The 17,014-nt window shown below is 36.8% G+C and overlaps 1 protein-coding gene across 5 annotated transcripts in view; it reads left to right on the forward strand.

Moving 5' to 3' along the window:
• Window positions 1–17,014, forward strand: part of RIPK2 (receptor interacting serine/threonine kinase 2) — a 38,426-nt gene that overhangs the window by 19,382 nt on the left and 2,030 nt on the right. Inside the window, exons 4-10 of one of the 5 annotated variants that reach the window (XR_015140465.1) lie at window positions 2,826–2,983; window positions 4,291–4,340; window positions 5,138–5,299; window positions 10,850–10,935; window positions 14,579–14,668; window positions 15,705–15,798; window positions 16,473–16,695. Coding sequence is in view for 1 of the 5 variants with exons in the window: in XM_086335860.1 (XP_086191986.1) it covers window positions 2,826–2,983; window positions 4,291–4,340; window positions 5,138–5,299; window positions 10,850–10,935; window positions 14,579–14,668; window positions 15,705–15,798 (640 nt within the window). In the remaining 4 variants the exon portion in view is untranslated. Of the gene's footprint in view, window positions 1–2,825; window positions 2,984–4,290; window positions 4,341–5,137; window positions 5,300–10,849; window positions 10,936–12,074; window positions 14,669–15,704; window positions 15,799–16,472; window positions 16,696–17,014 lie in introns of all 5 variants that reach the window. The other 4 variants (XR_015140466.1, XR_015140468.1, XM_086335860.1 and 1 more) reach the window with 4 other exon arrangements.

A 17,014-nucleotide genomic window follows, 5' to 3' on the forward strand; every position in this document is an offset into this window, starting at 1 on the left:
ATGAGCCCGTGACAGGCTTGTCTGAAGTAAACATTTACATGCACCGTGTCTGGTTTCTCTCCTGTTGTCAGTCCTGTGTGGAAACCAGAATGCTTGGAAGTTCTTCCTCATAGCTTCTTACTGATGATAACTTCATAGTTTTAAAGAGACAGACATTACTATGTAAATGAAAATAGCTATTCTGGTAGGGTGGTAGGATTAGGGATGATTTTTATGAGCAAAGTGTTTTAATCTCTGATTTTAAAATTTTTCTTAATTGAAGTATAGTTGATTTACAGTATTATGTTAGTTTTAGTTATACAGCAAAGTGATTCAATTTTATGTTTTTCAGATTATTTTCCTTTATAGGTTATTATAAGATACTGAATATAGTTTTCTGTGCTATACAATAAATTCTTGGTGCGTTATCATCTGTTTTTAACTAAACAGATCCTTTGCCTTTAAAATGTGTGTTAAGATCTTGTGTAGAAATAAAAAGTTCCTATTCTCTGTCTTCATTGTTGAATGCCAAATATTTCCGGATCCTCAAGAAACCATAGAACTTGCATCCCTCTCATATTCTTCACTTTTTCTCTTCTCTGGAAGATCCAGATTTAATGAATCATGTCTTTTGTATATGGTGTTTGTGACAGAGAAGGGGAAGAAATGTAGTTCCATGTGAACACCAAACTAAATTGACTGATAAAGGGAGTTCTGATTAATTTTTCTAGATAAGGTTTCAAAACACAAATGTGAAGTAAACGGAGCACATAAGCAAACTAAGAATACATTTTCTGTAGCACTGTACTCACACCAGTGCTTAGCCCAGTAGCTTGCAGTTTATGGTTTAGGTGTAAGAACCTGTTGCTGTTCAGTCGCTAATTTGTGTTGGACTCTCTGCGACCCCATGGACTGTAGCACGCCAGGCCTCTCTGTCCTCCACTAACTGCCAGAGTTTGCTCAAATTCATGGCCACTGAGTAGGCCATGCTATCTATTTCCTTCTCCTTTGGCCTTCAGTCTTTCCCAACATCAAAGTCTTTTCCAGTGAGTCAGCTCTTCGCATCTTCAGCCTCAGCATCAGTCCTTCCAGTGAATATTGAGGGTTGAGTTCTTTTAGGATTGATTGATTTGACTTCCTTGCTATCCAAGGGACTCTCAAGTGTCTTCTCCAGCACCACAATTCGAAAACATCAATTCTTTGGCACTCAGCCTTCTTTGCCTTCTCATAGTAATGCTAATTATCCTAGCCAATGTGTAACTGGAGCACTGTTTTTGCTTTTAGAGGATGAGTGAGAGGAATAAGAGTTTGTAGTGGCAAGTAAGAGTAACTGGGATACAGTTGCGCAGAGTTTAGATTAAAGTTTAAAGACCCTTAGATTAAAGACCCTCAAACTGCATTCTGTGTTGTTGGTATTGTATGAATAAGAGCAAGCTTTAGAGGTTTATTCTTGTGTATAAAACATTAATAATACTAACACACATCGTTCACCCATTATGTGTCAAATACGGTCCTGAGTGGAGCTTCCCTGGTGGCTCAGTGGTAAAGAATCTGCCTCTAACGCAGAAGACTTGGGTTTACTCCCTGGGTTGGGAAGATCCCCTGGAGAAGAAAATGGTAACCCACTCCAGTATTCTTGCTGGGAAGTCCCCTGGACAGAGGAGCCTGGCGGGCTGCAGTCCATGGGGTTGTAAAAGAGTTGGACGACTTCGTGACTAAATAACATCTTGCATTGCCTTCAGAAATCAGTCCAGTTTAGCTCTTCATGTCGTGGCACCATTTTTTCTCCTGGTCTTTTCTAATTTTTTTCTTAAGTTTACCCTTTCATTATGGTAATATATGAAAGATTTGTATAGTCTTCCGTCCCTTTTTGGAGTGGGGCTATAATTTTTTAATCTCAAATTCATCTAAACACTAAAGAAATTATTTCTTCTGTTAAAGCTTGTAAGTATTTTAAGAGTTAAACGATTGAAACACAAATGGTATGGTGGATGGAGCTCATTCCACTCTGTCAACTCCTAAATGGCACAGTGTAAGGTCTAAGTAATTTAAATTAAATGTCTTCAAAGCTTTCCTTATACTTTTTTGTTCATTAAATATTGTTTCTGTTCTTACATTTTTGTCTCCCTTTTTAAAAATATTACAACATTTTAGATAGTCACAAAATATTGTGTAGTATCTGCACAAAATTTTCAAGTGAAGTAAACTACAAAGGACATGTCAGAAGTACAGAATGTCTGTCACTGACAATTCTTTAGGTACCACTTGGCATGGACATAACTATGTTATATTGCTAACTACACTATTGTCAACAGATATTCTTTTAGTGGTAAGCAAAACTCATATAATAATGAGTTATACTTTAATGGAATTTTACTTATTTCAAAATATGAAAGTACTGTTTTAAGCACATATAAAGAAGAACATGTACACAGTGATGGTCATATCAGACGTGAGTAGTTCAGCAGTCTTGTGAGGTATAGGTAAATTCTGAAAGCATATGATATAAAGCTACTTGTCACAAAAAGTAAAGTGGATATACTCATTCTGTTCTTTTATTCTAAATGCAAAAAATACTCCTGTTTAATTTTTGAAATCTTAGTTTCTTTTAAAACTTGTGATATTATTCTGAACTCTCAGTCAGTTTGTGTTGCTTCTAAGGATGTTGCGGGGGGGGGCTTCAGCACTATGGAATCCAATTTGTTAAGAGATTGGTGGAATATATAGAAATAAAATACTAATATATATGTGTATATATAGCATTTATTCTGGTCTCATGTCTAAACACAGTAAATATAAAGAAAGGCAAACAATTCCTGGATTTAAATTACTCTTTTCCCTTCCAGATTGCAGATTTCGGTTTATCAAAATGGCGCATGATGTCCCTCTCACAATCACGAAGTAGTAAGTCTGCACCTGAAGGAGGGACAATTGTCTATATGCCACCTGAAAACTATGAACCCGGACAGAAAGCAAGGGCTTCTGTCAAGCATGATATATATAGGTACAGTATGTTACTTTTGCTCAGAGTTAACTTTGCCTAAAGTGAAGTGACTCTTGAGAGTCCCTTGGTCTGCAAGGAGATCCAACCAGTCCATTCTGAAGGAGATCAGCCCTGGGTGTTCTTTGGAAGGAATGATGCTAAAGCTGAAACTCCAGTTCTTTGGCCACCTCATGCGAAGAGTTGACTCATTGGAAAAGACTCTGATGTTGGGAGGGATGGGGGGCAGGAGGAGAAGGGGATGACAGAGGATGAGATGGCTGGATGGCATCACTGACTCGATGGACATGAGTCTCAGTGAACTCAGGGAGTTGGTGATGGACAAGGAGGCCTGGCGTGCTGCGATTTATGGGGTCGCAAAGAGTTGGACACGACTGAGCAACTGAACTGAACTGAAAGTGAAGTGAACTCGCTCAGTCGTGTCCGACTCTTTGTGACCCTGTGGACCATAGCCCACCAGGCTCCTCTGTCCATGGGATTTTCCAGGCAAGAGTACTGGAGTGGGGTGCCATTTTCTCTCCACAAGATTAATCAATCAGAGTTTTGAAGCTACAGTTTATTTTTTTTTTTTGAAGCTACAGTTTAAAAGTATGATTCTTATGCTTCTCTCATAGATGTAGTGAAAATAAATTAGAGACAGTGGTTAATATTTTTCAAATTAAAAATACCTTGCTTTAAGGAATTCCCTGGCATCTTAGTGATTAAGATTCCAGGCTTTCGCTGCCATGAACCAGGTTTAATCCCTGGTCAGGAAACGGATCTCGCAAGTTGTGCAGAGCAGCCAAAAAAATAAAAATAAAAACATATAAAAATAAAGGTGCCTCGCTTTAAGCTACTTTTACATTCTATTAATTTGTAATATTCAAGGGCTTTTATCATATGTGACCTTGAGAGAGGGAGGGAAAAGTGTGAATAACATTTAACTTTACCAAAAGAGACAGTACTCACACCAGAAAAAAGTCAGTAGAATAGGGCTACATGAGACAGTCTTTTTTATTACTCTTTATTTTGTGTGAATGATAGAATCATGTAATTAAAGGACATAGTATTAATGAATCATCCACAAGTTATCCTTGCCTATTACTTTGTTTTTATTGTACCAATTTCCTAATTTTTCAAATTGAATTATTTTCCTTTCAAAGTAAAACTGTATACAAATATTCAGCATCTTGGTTCTATATAGCGATTCTTTAAGCAGCATTTCACTACATTATTATTTTCAAAAATGGTATCTCAACTGTCAGCTTTTTAAATCCGTACTATGTAGTTTATTATGCATAGTTACTATATGTATATTTTATCTTAAACAGCTATGCAATTATTATATGGGAAGTCTTATCCAGAAAACAGCCTTTTGAAGGTAAGTGTACTTTGACTTCCTTGTTACGACATCATGTTGGTAAATCACACTCAGAGCTATCTAAATAAAGATCACCTATTTTAAATCTGTCTACCATTCATTTTGTGGAAAGCACACTTGAATCCCGTGTATATTGGAAAATACTGAATTAAGGATCAGAAAAATATAGATTTGTTCTGATAATAATTAACTCCATTATTAAGCCACTGAATCTCTTAAGTCCTCATTTTTTTCATCTGCAAAATAAGAATTTTGAATTCTTATTTCTAAGGTTCATTCCAACTATAAAATTCTTTATATGAAAACTTAATTAGTGCTCCTTTAAAGACCAGCAGACATTGAAGAATAATTTTCACATTTTCTGATAATGTTGTCTATTTCTTTGAGGTTCGTTTAGGTCAGTTTGCTGTGTAACAACCTCAAAATCTCAGTAGCTAACAAACTAAACACTTATTTCTTATTCACACTAGATGATTAGTTGCTGTGACTCTTCTCGGCTCTGCTAGTTCTACTCAGCTCTGCTGAGCTCTGCTTTGCTCTACTGTCTTCATATTCCATTGGCCAAATCAAATCATGTGGCCAAGCCCAGAATTAAAGAGGTGAAGCTATAAACTCCTCCTGTAAGTCTGGGAATAGCTGGGATATAAATATTCCTTTGACAGAAAGGGAGGTAATGAATTATACCTAAGGTTTTTAAGATTCTCTGATTTTCATCTGGTTGAGTTTAGAATGTAATTAATATGTTAGATCATAATATATTTCTAATGAATGAAATATATTTTCATTTGTTTTGACAGACGTCACCAATCCTTTGCAGATTATGTATAGTGTGTCACAAGGACATCGACCTGACACTAATGAAGAAAGTTTGCCATTTGATATACCTCATCGAGCACTTATGATCTCTCTAATAGAAAGTGGGTGGGCGCAAAATCCAGATGAAAGACCGTCTTTCTTAAGTAAGTGTACAGTTTTAATCTGGACCTTTTGAATTGCAAAAATAGCGAATATGCTGTAAATAAAGTATTCCTTGAACAGTCACACAAGTTAGATGATAAAGTCAAAAGTTCATTATTTTTTTTTTGATTCAGTTGTTAGATGATGAGATTGAAGTGGTAAGGAGAGACTGTTGGCTATCATAAAAAGATTAGAAGATTATTCCAAATACAAGTTTTCAGAGAAAGAACATGATAAATTTAAGTTTAGGAGCTATTTGTTGCTGTGTAAAAAAATTGATTGGAGAAGGGCAAGAGTAGAATCTCTAGACCAATCCTGGAAATCAAAAAAATCAGATAGAATTAAAATATATTTCAGAGGTAGAATGGATCATCACCTAAATGTAAACATAGAAGAAAATCTTCATGACCTCGGATTGAGCCAAGAGCTCTTATATATAACATCAAAAACAAGATCTATTAAAAAATTTTTGATAACTGATTTTCAAAAAAATTGAAAAATTTGCACTTCAAAAGATGCTACAGAAAATTAAAAGACAAGCTGTAGACTGGGAATCTTCTTTCCAGCTAGAAAAAAAAATGAAATATATTTTGCATTCAAAACTTATGTCTAGTGCTTATCTGCATTGTACTTAAAAAAAATCAAAATATGCTGTAATAATGGATTAGCATTTTCTCTCTTATTTCCAAGCACCATTTAATAGGAGATATATATATATCTCCTTTGTCCCCGGTGCCATTTTCAAACTGTAATTTCTTCTCCATTTCCTAAAGATTCTAGCTCTTCTGAAGATCATGCCATTAGTCAAAACTTACTTTACTTCTCTCCAGCAAGAATACTGGAGTGGGTAACGATTCCCTTCTCCAGGGGATCTTCCCCACCCAGGGATCAAACCCTGGTCTCCTGCATTGCAGGATGATTCTTTGGGTCAGGAAGATCCCCTGGAGAAGGGAATGGCTACCCACTCCTGTATTCTGGCCTTCAGAATTCCATGGACACAGGAGCCTGGTGGGCTACATGGGGTGGAGTCCATGGGGTCGCAAAGACACTCTGGACACAGTTGAGCAACTAATAGTTTTTTCTCTTCTCTAATACTAAGACTAAGACTAATACTCACTTAACTTCTCTACAGACTTCCTAGCTTTTCCCTATTGTTCATCGAAAACACTGGCTTTTGGCTTAGTGACTTCTACGTCCTGCATTGGTCAGTGCTGCTGAATATTTGAGAGGAATGTTCTGCAGATCTCTGGAGTTCTCTCTACGCGTTCTCCTCTTTCCTACAGTGTCCCATGAACTCTGTCTGCTGTGCTGTGGTCTACCCTAACTCTAAGCCCGTTGTCTTCAGCTTGAGGTTCCACCAGGCCTCACCTTTATTTGCCTATCCCTGTAGTATAGCTGGAAACTCTCAAGGCAGGATGCTTGGGCAGTCAGGCTGTGGTAGGGCTCACCTCAGTTACTCAGAGATCACTGTCCCTTTTTGTTGCCTGATACCTAGTGTCTTAATAACCACTGTTTCATGCATTTTGTCTGACTGTTAGGTATTTAAGACAGGAGAATGCATTGGTCGTTGTTGCTTCATCTTGTCCAGAAATGGAATTCATTGGTTTTTCTTTAATAGCTAAAACTGAACTCTAAACACTACTAGCATTCTGTTATGTTTTCAAATACATTCTCATAGATCACCTATTCTTAAGTGGTGGTACAGGGACCCCTGAAGGTGGGTTGGTCCCTGAGACTTATAAAGGATTCACAAAATCAAAACTTTTTCAAACTAATAAATATTAAGGTATTATTTTCCCTTTTCACTCTCATCCTCTGGAAAAATAGTTTCCAGAGACTAAATGAGGTGTAATGATATCATTGGGATAATGTACTGTATTTTCATATACTCTGATGTTTTAAAATGTTCTCAGTTTTAATTTCTAATATAGTAAATGTCAATAGATATGATCAACATACACAAAAGCTCTTTGGGATAATTTTGAAGTTCTGAGACCCAAAAGTTTGAACATTACTGTCCTAGATGATCATCTTGAACTACTGCAGGAGATGCATAAGTCCCATACTTTATGTTCCCAAAGTGGAGATGAAATCCCATTTCAATCTCCAAGAAGAGAAGCATGGGAGGAACATTTCCAGCTTCTGTCTGCCCCTCAACACTCCTGCTCATCCATTAATTTTGGAGAAAAACTAACCATACTTAGCTAATCCATTCTCAATTTTCTCCTACTTTTGGAAGCAAGCTTGTCTAAAAGATGCATACATTTTTCTGCTTCTCCATATGGAAGCAGGTGAGGCCTGTAGCTGAGTAAGTAAAACTCAGTTGAAGGGGCAAAATATTACTAGTAAGCCTATATGCTACAGATCTGAAAAGGGACATAATTCCATTTAGTTTTATCTGTAATAAAGGTGATATTTTGATCAACATCTGTCATAATTTTGTAGCTTTTCTTAATAGATTCTGAACTCAGAGAAGACAGAGGTAATCCATATTGTACCTTATCTTCCCTTCTTAAGTTTCCTACACCCCATGTTCCATGTTTCTTTTGAGCACTGAGGAAATAGAAACCATGAGAGAGAACTCCCTCATAGTTCTACCACCCGATCCATCAACTTAGTTGTACTTGACCTGTCTTACTGCTTCTCTCTTTTACAGTGGAAAGAAAAGTGTTCTTATACAACTCTCAGCAGTGTTTCTTTGTCTCTGGATGCCATTTTCTTCCTCTGCAGCATTCTGTTCCTTAACATTCTCTCTCCGCTCTTGCATTGCCAGTCTCTACCTGTGTACTGGATCCTTCCTTTGTCATACAGATCTATTATACTATTAGATCCTATCTTTATATAGGACAAAAATTCTTGACCCCACATCATCCTTCAGATCAGATCAGTCGCTTAGTCATGTCCGACTCTTTGTGACCCCATTAATCGCAGCACGCCAGGCTTCCCTGTCCATCACCATCTCCTGGAGTTCACTCAAACTCAAGTCCATCGAGTCGGTGATGCCATCCAGCCATCTCATCTGTCGTCTCCTTTTCCTCCTGCTCCCAATCTCTCCCAGCATCAAAGTCTTTTCCAGTGAGTCAACTCTTCGCATGAGGTGGCCAAAGTACTGGAGTTTCAGCTTTAACATCAATCCTTCCAAAGAACACCCAGGGCTGATCTCCTTTAGAATGGACTGGTTGGATCTCCTTACAGTCCAAGGGACTCTCAAGAGTCTTCTCCAACACCACAGTTCAAAAGCATCAATTCTTTGACACTCAGCTTTCTTCACAGTCCAATTCTCACATCCATACATAACCACTGGAAAAACCATAGCCTTGACTAGACAGAACTTTGTTGGCAAAGTAATGTCTCTGCTTTTCAATATGCTATCTAGGTTGGTCATAACTTTTCTTCCAAGGAGTAAGCATCTTTTAAATGGCTGCAGTCACCATCTGCAGTGATTTTGGAGCCCCAAAAATAAAGTCTGATACTATTTCCCCATCTATTTCCCATGAAGTGATGGGACCAGATGCCATGAGGTTTGTTTTCTGAATGTTGAGCTTTAAGCCAACTTTTCCACTCTCCTCTTTCACTCTCATCAAGAGGCTTTTTAGTTCCTCTTCACCTTCTGCCGTAAGGGTGGTGTCATCTGCATATCTGAGGTTATTGATATTTCTCCCGGCAATCTTGATTCCAGCTGGGCTTCTTCCAGCCCAGCGTTTCTCATGATGTACTCTGCATAGAAGTTAAATAAGCAGGGTGACAATATACAGCCTTGACATACTCCTTTTTGGAGCCAGTCTGTTGTTCCATGTCCAGTTCTAACTGTTGCTTCCTGACCTGCATATAGGTTTCTCAAGAGGCAGGTCAGGTGGTCTGGTATCATTTTTCCACTTGGATTTGGATCTAAACACTTGGTAAGAATTGCCCATACTTGTTGTCTCTACTTCTTTCCTTCTAATTTATTTATTAACAGACGTACAACAGTCTTCTGTTTCATATTGCCACTAAAGCTGTGTTTGTTCAAGTTACCGAGGAAAGCAGTGTTGAAATACTGATTATCTCACTTAGCCTCTCAGTAGAAGAGTTTTGGCTGACTCTTTCCCTCCTTGAAACTTGCCCCCTGATAGCTTCAAAGGCACAAGAGACTATGCGTCCCTCCCTATTATCATCTCTTCCTCTCTTTTTTTCTTCCTCTGCTCAGTTTCTAACTGTTGAAAATGGCTTAGAGCTAAATATGGCTTCTTTACTGTTTTCCACCTGCACTTTCTCCCTAGACGATCCAGTCCAAACCATGGCTTTTGTACCATCTCTACCTTCTTGATGCCCAGTTTTATTTCTGGAGCCCTGACCTCTCCCTTGAGCAGCTTGTCTATATATTACTGTAGTAATAGCAGAATTATGACTTGTTTCTCCTTGTTGGCTATTATTAATCATACTTCTATGACTGTTCATATGCACGTGTGTATGTGAACATATGTTTTCATTTCTCTGACCTATGAGTGCAATTGGTTGTGTGGTAAATTTATCCTTCATTTTAAAGAAATCGCCAAGCTGTTTTCCAAAGCGGCTGCACTGTGATACGTTCCTACCAGCAATGTGTGAGGTTTTCCTTTTCTCTGCATCATTGTCAGTACTTGTTATTTTGTCTTTTTAATTATAGCTGTTTTAGTGAGTATGGAATGATACCTCACTGTAGTTTTAATTTGCATCTCCTAATGTCTAATGGTGTTTAAGCATATTTTCATGTGCTTTTTAGCTATTTGTGTGTCTCCTTTGCTGAAATTCAATCCTTTTCTCATTTTTAAATTGGGTTATTTGTCTTAAGTTGTTAGAGTTCTTTTTATATTCTAGATATAAGTTCTTTATCAGATCCATGATAGGTAAAAATGTTCTCCTAGTCTGGGGCTTGTCTTTTCATTTTTCTTAATTGCACTGTTTTTCTTAATGCATCATTTTTCTTAATGTAAGTGTTTCAACTTTTTTGAAGTCCAGTTATCAAAGATATTTTATGGATCCTATTTCTGATACCATATCCTGGGAATTATTTGCCTAACTCAAGGCAATGAAGATTTCTTATATTTACATTTATGTGCATAGTCTGTGTATGCATGCTAAGTCACTTCAGTTATGTCCCACTCTTTGCAACCCCATGGTATGTAGCCCACCAGGCTCCTCTGTCCATGGTGCATAGTCCATTTCAAGTTAATTCTATGTATGTTGTGAGGTAAGAGTCTAAAATCTGTTTTCGTGTGGGTATCCAACATTTGTTGAAAAGAGTGTCCTTTCCTCGTTGAATTATCTTAGCAACTTTGTCAAAAAATAATTGACCATACTTGCAAAGGCTTATTTTTAGACTCTCAATTATATTCCATTGATCTGTCTTTATTTAGATATATCTATCTTTATGCCTATAATAAGCATCCTTATTTTGGCAGTAAACATTCTAATGATTTTGAATGTCATCAGTTTGGGAAAAAATTGACTTAAGGCCTTATCACTTAATATTAGCATTTATGTTTTTCATTTTAATGGTTATAAGCAACCTGGACTCTTTTTTTCTTATTTAGAATGTTTAATAGAACTTGAACCAGTTTTGAGAACATTTGAAGAGATAACTTTTCTTGAAGCTGTTATTCAGCTAAAGAAAACAAAGGTAAATTGTCATATGAAATGTTAGAAATTTAAAACTTTAAATCGTGGAGACTTGTAGTTTAGTTCTTTTTTCTTTTTTCCTTTAGTTTTATACCTTCCACAGATATAGGCTACAGTACTGAGGCAGTAGAATTTATTAGAGAGTATGAATGCAGTCTTAAATCTGTCACCAAAGAACTTCTCCATTTTATTCAAACAGCCACCTCCAGATTTCCAAGACATTTTCAGACCTCCCGTATATCAAATGTAAATTTGAAATGTGCAATGAGTGCCTGAATTGTGTATAATTTTACCCTAAATTACCACAGTTGTTGTTGTTTAATCTATGTTTATTTCCCAAAAGTTTTGATACATACAGAGTAAAAGATGCCTGGATGATTGTGCTTATCTTTATTCAGGTTTCTTGGGTTTTTCAGAGGTTTATTGCCAAATTAAGCTATAGAATTTTTATTAATAATTGAGACCAAAATGTGAATGTTTTATTGCTTATTTGTGTATTTATTTTGTTTTCCCACTCAGACACTCCATGTTGCATGGACCAAAGCAGCAGTTGATATGAATTACCTAGAGTGGTTGTCTCATTTACTCATTCTGGCTCTTGTAAATCAGAAGAACAACTGAAGGGACCTATTACTGCAGGGTTTTCTTGCTGTTATTAAAAATTGTTTAAAAAGCAACTACAGTCATTTAGGGACAAAGTCAGCTTAGTTTAACACTTGCTGGGTTTCACGAAATAGCATTTGGGATATGATAATAAAAACTGTCATTTATTAGCTGAATTCTTGGGCTGTGACAGGCATAATCTACCATTGATTTATCACTAAATGACATTGCTTGCCTCTTGCAGTTTGTGGATCTGTTAACATAATTTTGGTTTAAAAGGGAAGTGCATAAAGGATAACCATAAAATTTTGGTTTAAAGGGAAGTATATAAAGGAAACAATTGCCCTCACTCAAACTTAAAAAAATGTTGGCATATCAGTGCCTGAATGTTTTGAGGAACTGTGTTTTAATATTTTGATAAATTTTCATTTACTTCCCTGGTTCTGAGTAGGTAGTCTTTTCCAGAACATTCCAGTCTCTCCACTTCTCAGTAGAAACAAACTTCTGATAATATTTCTTTTTGCTTTGTCTTTTCAGTTCCCTTTTCTCTCCTTACAACTTGCTGCTCTTCTGCCAAGCAAAGATGGATAGAAGGATCTGTTTTCTTGTACCTTTCCTACAACCTTGATTACAAGAAACTGAACTGGAAGAGAAGCAGTTCAGTTCCTTTTTTTATCCCCAGCCAACTTAAATACTAGGATCTATATTTAAAACTGTTAATTTTGGGGAGAAGTTTTCGCTTCTTAAAGTAATTTAAAGTATGTATTTTCAAATACATGAATATCATATAATAATAACATTACTGTCTTTAGTCAGTGTTTTTAAGTTGCAGTATTATTTTCACTCAGAGTTGTTTTAGTTACATTTTTATTTTTTTGGAATCTTTGTATCAATTCTGTAAAACTCTTAGGGAAAGAATATCATCTCCATTTCATAGACGAAATAACTGAGGTATAAGGAAGTAAGTCACATAACACTACACAGCTAGCTAATGGCAGGGCCAAGAATGGAATACAAATTTAATAAGATAATAAGATTTTTCACAAAGAAATTCCTGAAAATAAAGATCACCATTTGGGGTAGTTGTTTTGTTTGAATTCCATACATTTTTTTCATTTTTTCTTTGAAACTGGCTCCTATAATACATGTTTTCATGGATAGCATCTGTTATATCTTCAATAGTAAAAACTGAATCAAAGTTTTTTCTTCATATTTCATTGTATTTCTTTCTAGGGTCTGACTCAAATAATTTGAATTAACTGATGAGTTATGAAAAATGGTGTTTGTAATTAATGATAATGCATAATCAGAAATATTTTAATAAATTTAAAAGCACAGAAAAGATTTATATAACAGAAATGGATCTAAAGATGAATTTAAAAGGTTCATATAAAAATCTGTTTAACAAATTTTCATTGGACTGCTGTGTGCAAAATACTGTCAGATAGATTATGTACACAGATGAATAGTAATTTTTTTTCTCTTAAAAGTTCTTAGACATGTTACAGAGCAGACAGTTGTTAAGTGTGAATAATGAAGTGTTGGGTATGGATCCCACCAATTTCTAAAGTTCTATAGAGCAGCTGATATTATGTTGGTTTGAGGAAGAAAACCAGACTGATGAGTTTGTTTTTAAATCACTCAATAGTGATGGCAGTTAATCCAAACCTGGCTTAAAGAGACAGGAGTGAATCACTAAATGATTTTAGTACAAAGGCATAGCATTTAAATAAATCATCTGCTTAGTAATGGATATCATATATCGAATGCTTAGAAAGTAATCTTAGGGCCTCTGCATATATTACTTCTAATCCTTGTTGCAGTAATCCACAAAAATAGATACTCTTATCTCCAGTTTACAGATAAGGAAACTAAGATTAAGTCTCATGCCCCAAATCAGACAGGGTTCCTGCATTCTGATCAGATCTGCTTGGCCCCCATCATTCTGTTAGGTCACTCTGCCTCCTTTACTTAGTCCAGCCCTCAACTTCTTATCATTAAAATAGAAATAATAATATTACTTAGAATCATGGTGCCTAAAATATAGTAAATGCTTAATAATTATGGATAGATAGAGGTACACACAAATTAAAATATATAAAGTACTTAGTTTGAACTAGGTACTTTATTATCTCAATCTTTGGAATGACCCTGCATGTAAATATCATTCCATTTTAAAAGATGAATTTGTTCAAGGTAACCAGTTAATATGAGACAGAATTCAAAGCATATATCTCTAAAGTTATTTCCCCTATTCTACACTATCTCTACCTTTAAGTTAGGTATTATATTCTCAACTGATTGAGCTTTTCTTTCCATTGATTTTGCATAACTATATAAAATTATGTTAAGTAGAATGTATTTTATTCATATAACTTTCTGCTGCTGCTGCTGCTAAGTCGCTTCAGTCGTGTCCGACTCTGTGCGACCCCATAGACGGCAGCCCACCAGGCTCCCCCGTCCCTGGGATTCTCCAGGCGAGAACACTGGAGTGGGTTGCCATTTCCTTCCCCAGCGCATGAAAGTGAAAAGTGAAAGTGAAGTTGCTCAGTCGTGTCCAACCCCTAGCGACCCCATGGACTGCAGCCCACCAGGCTCCTCCGTCCGTGGGACTTTCCAGACGAGTACCGGGGTGGGGTGCCATTGCCTTCTCCGCATATAACTTTGTAATCACCTCTAATTCTTTTTTTTTTAATATAAATTTATTTATTTTAATTGGAGGCTAATTACTTTACAATATTGTATTGGTTTTGCCATACATCAACATGAATCCACCATGGGTGTACATGTGTTCCCCATCCTGAACCCCCCTCCCACCTCCCTCACCATACCATCCCTCTGGGTCATCCCAGTGCACCAGCCCTGAGCGTCCTGTATCATGCTTCGAACCTGGACTGGCGATTCGTTTCACATATGATATTATCCATGTTTCAGTGCCATTCTCCCAAATCATCCCACTCTCGCCCTCCCCCACAGAGTCCAAAAGACTGTTCTATACGTCACCTCTAATTCAAACACATGTATGTATGTATGTATTTCAGTTACAGAATGCATCAAGAACTGTTCACTTAAGTGACAAGAAGAAAAGGGAGTTATCTCCGAACATACCTGTAAATTCTGGTCCACAGGAGGTAAAAAAAAAAAAAATTATGCTAATTAAACTCAAAATGTGAGAAGAATATGAAAAATCGTTTAGTCTGTCTTGCTCTTTTATAGATGAGAAGCTCAAGTCCAGGGAGGTTTTAAGATTTTAAGATGGCCATCTCCAGTTTGGTTCATCTCATCAAATCACAGTCCTCGCTTCTTTCTGGGGCATTGAATTCTGTCCCTGTCATCATTTTATGTGAAGACTGGTGTCCCAGGGTAGTACATAGGCAAATCACTGATACACTTTGGCCACTATAAGCTGTACTACCTGCCTTGTTCTTAACTTCTTACAATGACTGGATAAAGGAAAATGCTATTTATGTGGCTATTCAAATAGATTTCTTTGGTAGCATTTATTCAGAATTATTTCATATTAATCATTTCTTTTAGGAACATATAAAATATGTTCTCTTTACAGATTCAGAAATGTAATAATACCTTCAAAATGAACCATAAAACACAGTGTGTAGTCTTTACATATGCTGTCTCTTGGATCTTTGAGCCCATACATGCACGTTTTTAGATAGGTATACAGAAAGAACCTGAGAACCAGATTATTTAAATGCCTTGTTAAAGGTTAGGCAGTAATTCCATGACACAGCTGGGATTGGAGCCAAGTTCGGTATTACTTCTTCCATGAATTTCTGCTCCTCCATGTTGAAGGAACCTGAGGCTTGAGAATAGGCGTTTGATCTGAATCAATATTAGGTAGTCAGAGCTACAGATCTCAAGTTTTTCATCAGCTGGACAGTCTGTGAGATTATATACAAAATATTGAAAAAATAATGATTTCTAGTATATTTAACTATTGCCCCACTCACCCAATTGACCTGATAAATCAAGTTCACCTTGCTTTTTGTTATTTCATATATGTGTTTAATTTTGTAAAGTATAATTTGTGTTAGTCTTGATTCTTTGTTTATAATAAGCCAAAAGCAAGACCTGTTTAGAAATTAAAGCTGTATAACTTTTTAAATAATTTTGCATTAACATAAACAATTTATCTTCTATTTATTTTAGGAATCATGTGGATCCTCTCAGCTCCATAAAACTAGTGGTTCTCCTGGAACCTCAAGGTCCCTGTCAGCTCCTCAAGACAAGGACTTTTTATCTGGTGTGTATATTTTTCAGCCAGTTATTACTTACAAGTTTTCAATTTTCTTTCAAGATTATATTCTTGCAGGTAGTCATGGTTCGTATGGAACGTGTCTTTCGTTTGCATTCATAACTTATTTTTTAAAAGTGACAGTCTAAAGATGTGAAAATAGTAATGGGATGTTAAACAAATACATTTAAGTATAAAAAGCATTCTGTTAGACACTCCAGAAAGATATTTTTTAAAATATCTTGTAAGAAAGAAGAAAAATATTTCTAAGTCACCATGCTGCTGCTAAGTCGCTTCAGTCGTGTCCGACTCTATGCGACCCCATAGACGGCAGCCCACCAGGCTCCTCCGTCCCTGGTATTCTCCAGGCAAGAACACTGGAGTGGGTTGCCATTTCCTTCTCCAATGCATGAAAGTGAAAGTGAAGTCGCTCAGTCGTGTCCAACTCCTAGGGACCCCATGGACTACAGCCCACCAGGCTCCTCCGTCCATGGGATTTTCCAGGCAAGAGTACTGGAGTGGGTTGCCATTGCCTTCTCCACTAAGTCACCACAGTATTAGATAAAAAGTAATATACTGTACGAGATATAGGGATGTAGAGCTATGGTAGTATAGTGGAAAAGTAAATTTTTACAAAGTACTTTCACAACAACCTTGTGAGGGAGATATTCCTCATTTTACAGATTCTTAAGATCAAGACTGCTGGATCACATAGTTAGTAACTGGCAAATCCAAGATTTGAACCCAGGTCTTTTTGATAAATATTTTCATGTCACTCTACTACACCATGTTGTCATCATGAAGAAATTATTTCTGGCTGAAAGTTGGACCTATAGTTATAAAGGATGGGCATTCCAGGCAAAAGGAACTACATAGAGGCAAAGAAGCAAGAAAACCCAGAGAACAGTGAGTAGTTGGGTCTAGCTGGCAAAGACGGTGAATGAGAGGTCATCAAAGATGAGGAGGGTGGAGTCATCAGGATGAATTCTAATACTAGGCTAAGCCATTTGGACTCATTTGCTTGGGTAGGAAGCAACTATTGCAAATTTTTGAGCAAGGGTGTGTGTGACATGATAAACTTTTTTGCTTTAGAAAGATTCATCCTGGCTGGAATATATAGGATATTTTGGAAGGGAAAGGAGATTCAAGGTGGGGAGCCCAGTTAGGAGACTACTGCTGCTGCTAAGTCGCTTCAGTCGCGTCCAACTCTGTGCAACCCCATAGG

The sequence above is a fragment of the Bos grunniens genome, chromosome 14 (genome assembly GCF_055505025.1).
Source record: "Bos grunniens cultivar Pamir isolate PY7600 chromosome 14, Bosgru_T2T1.0, whole genome shotgun sequence".
Taxonomy (NCBI): Eukaryota; Metazoa; Chordata; class Mammalia; order Artiodactyla; family Bovidae; genus Bos; species Bos grunniens.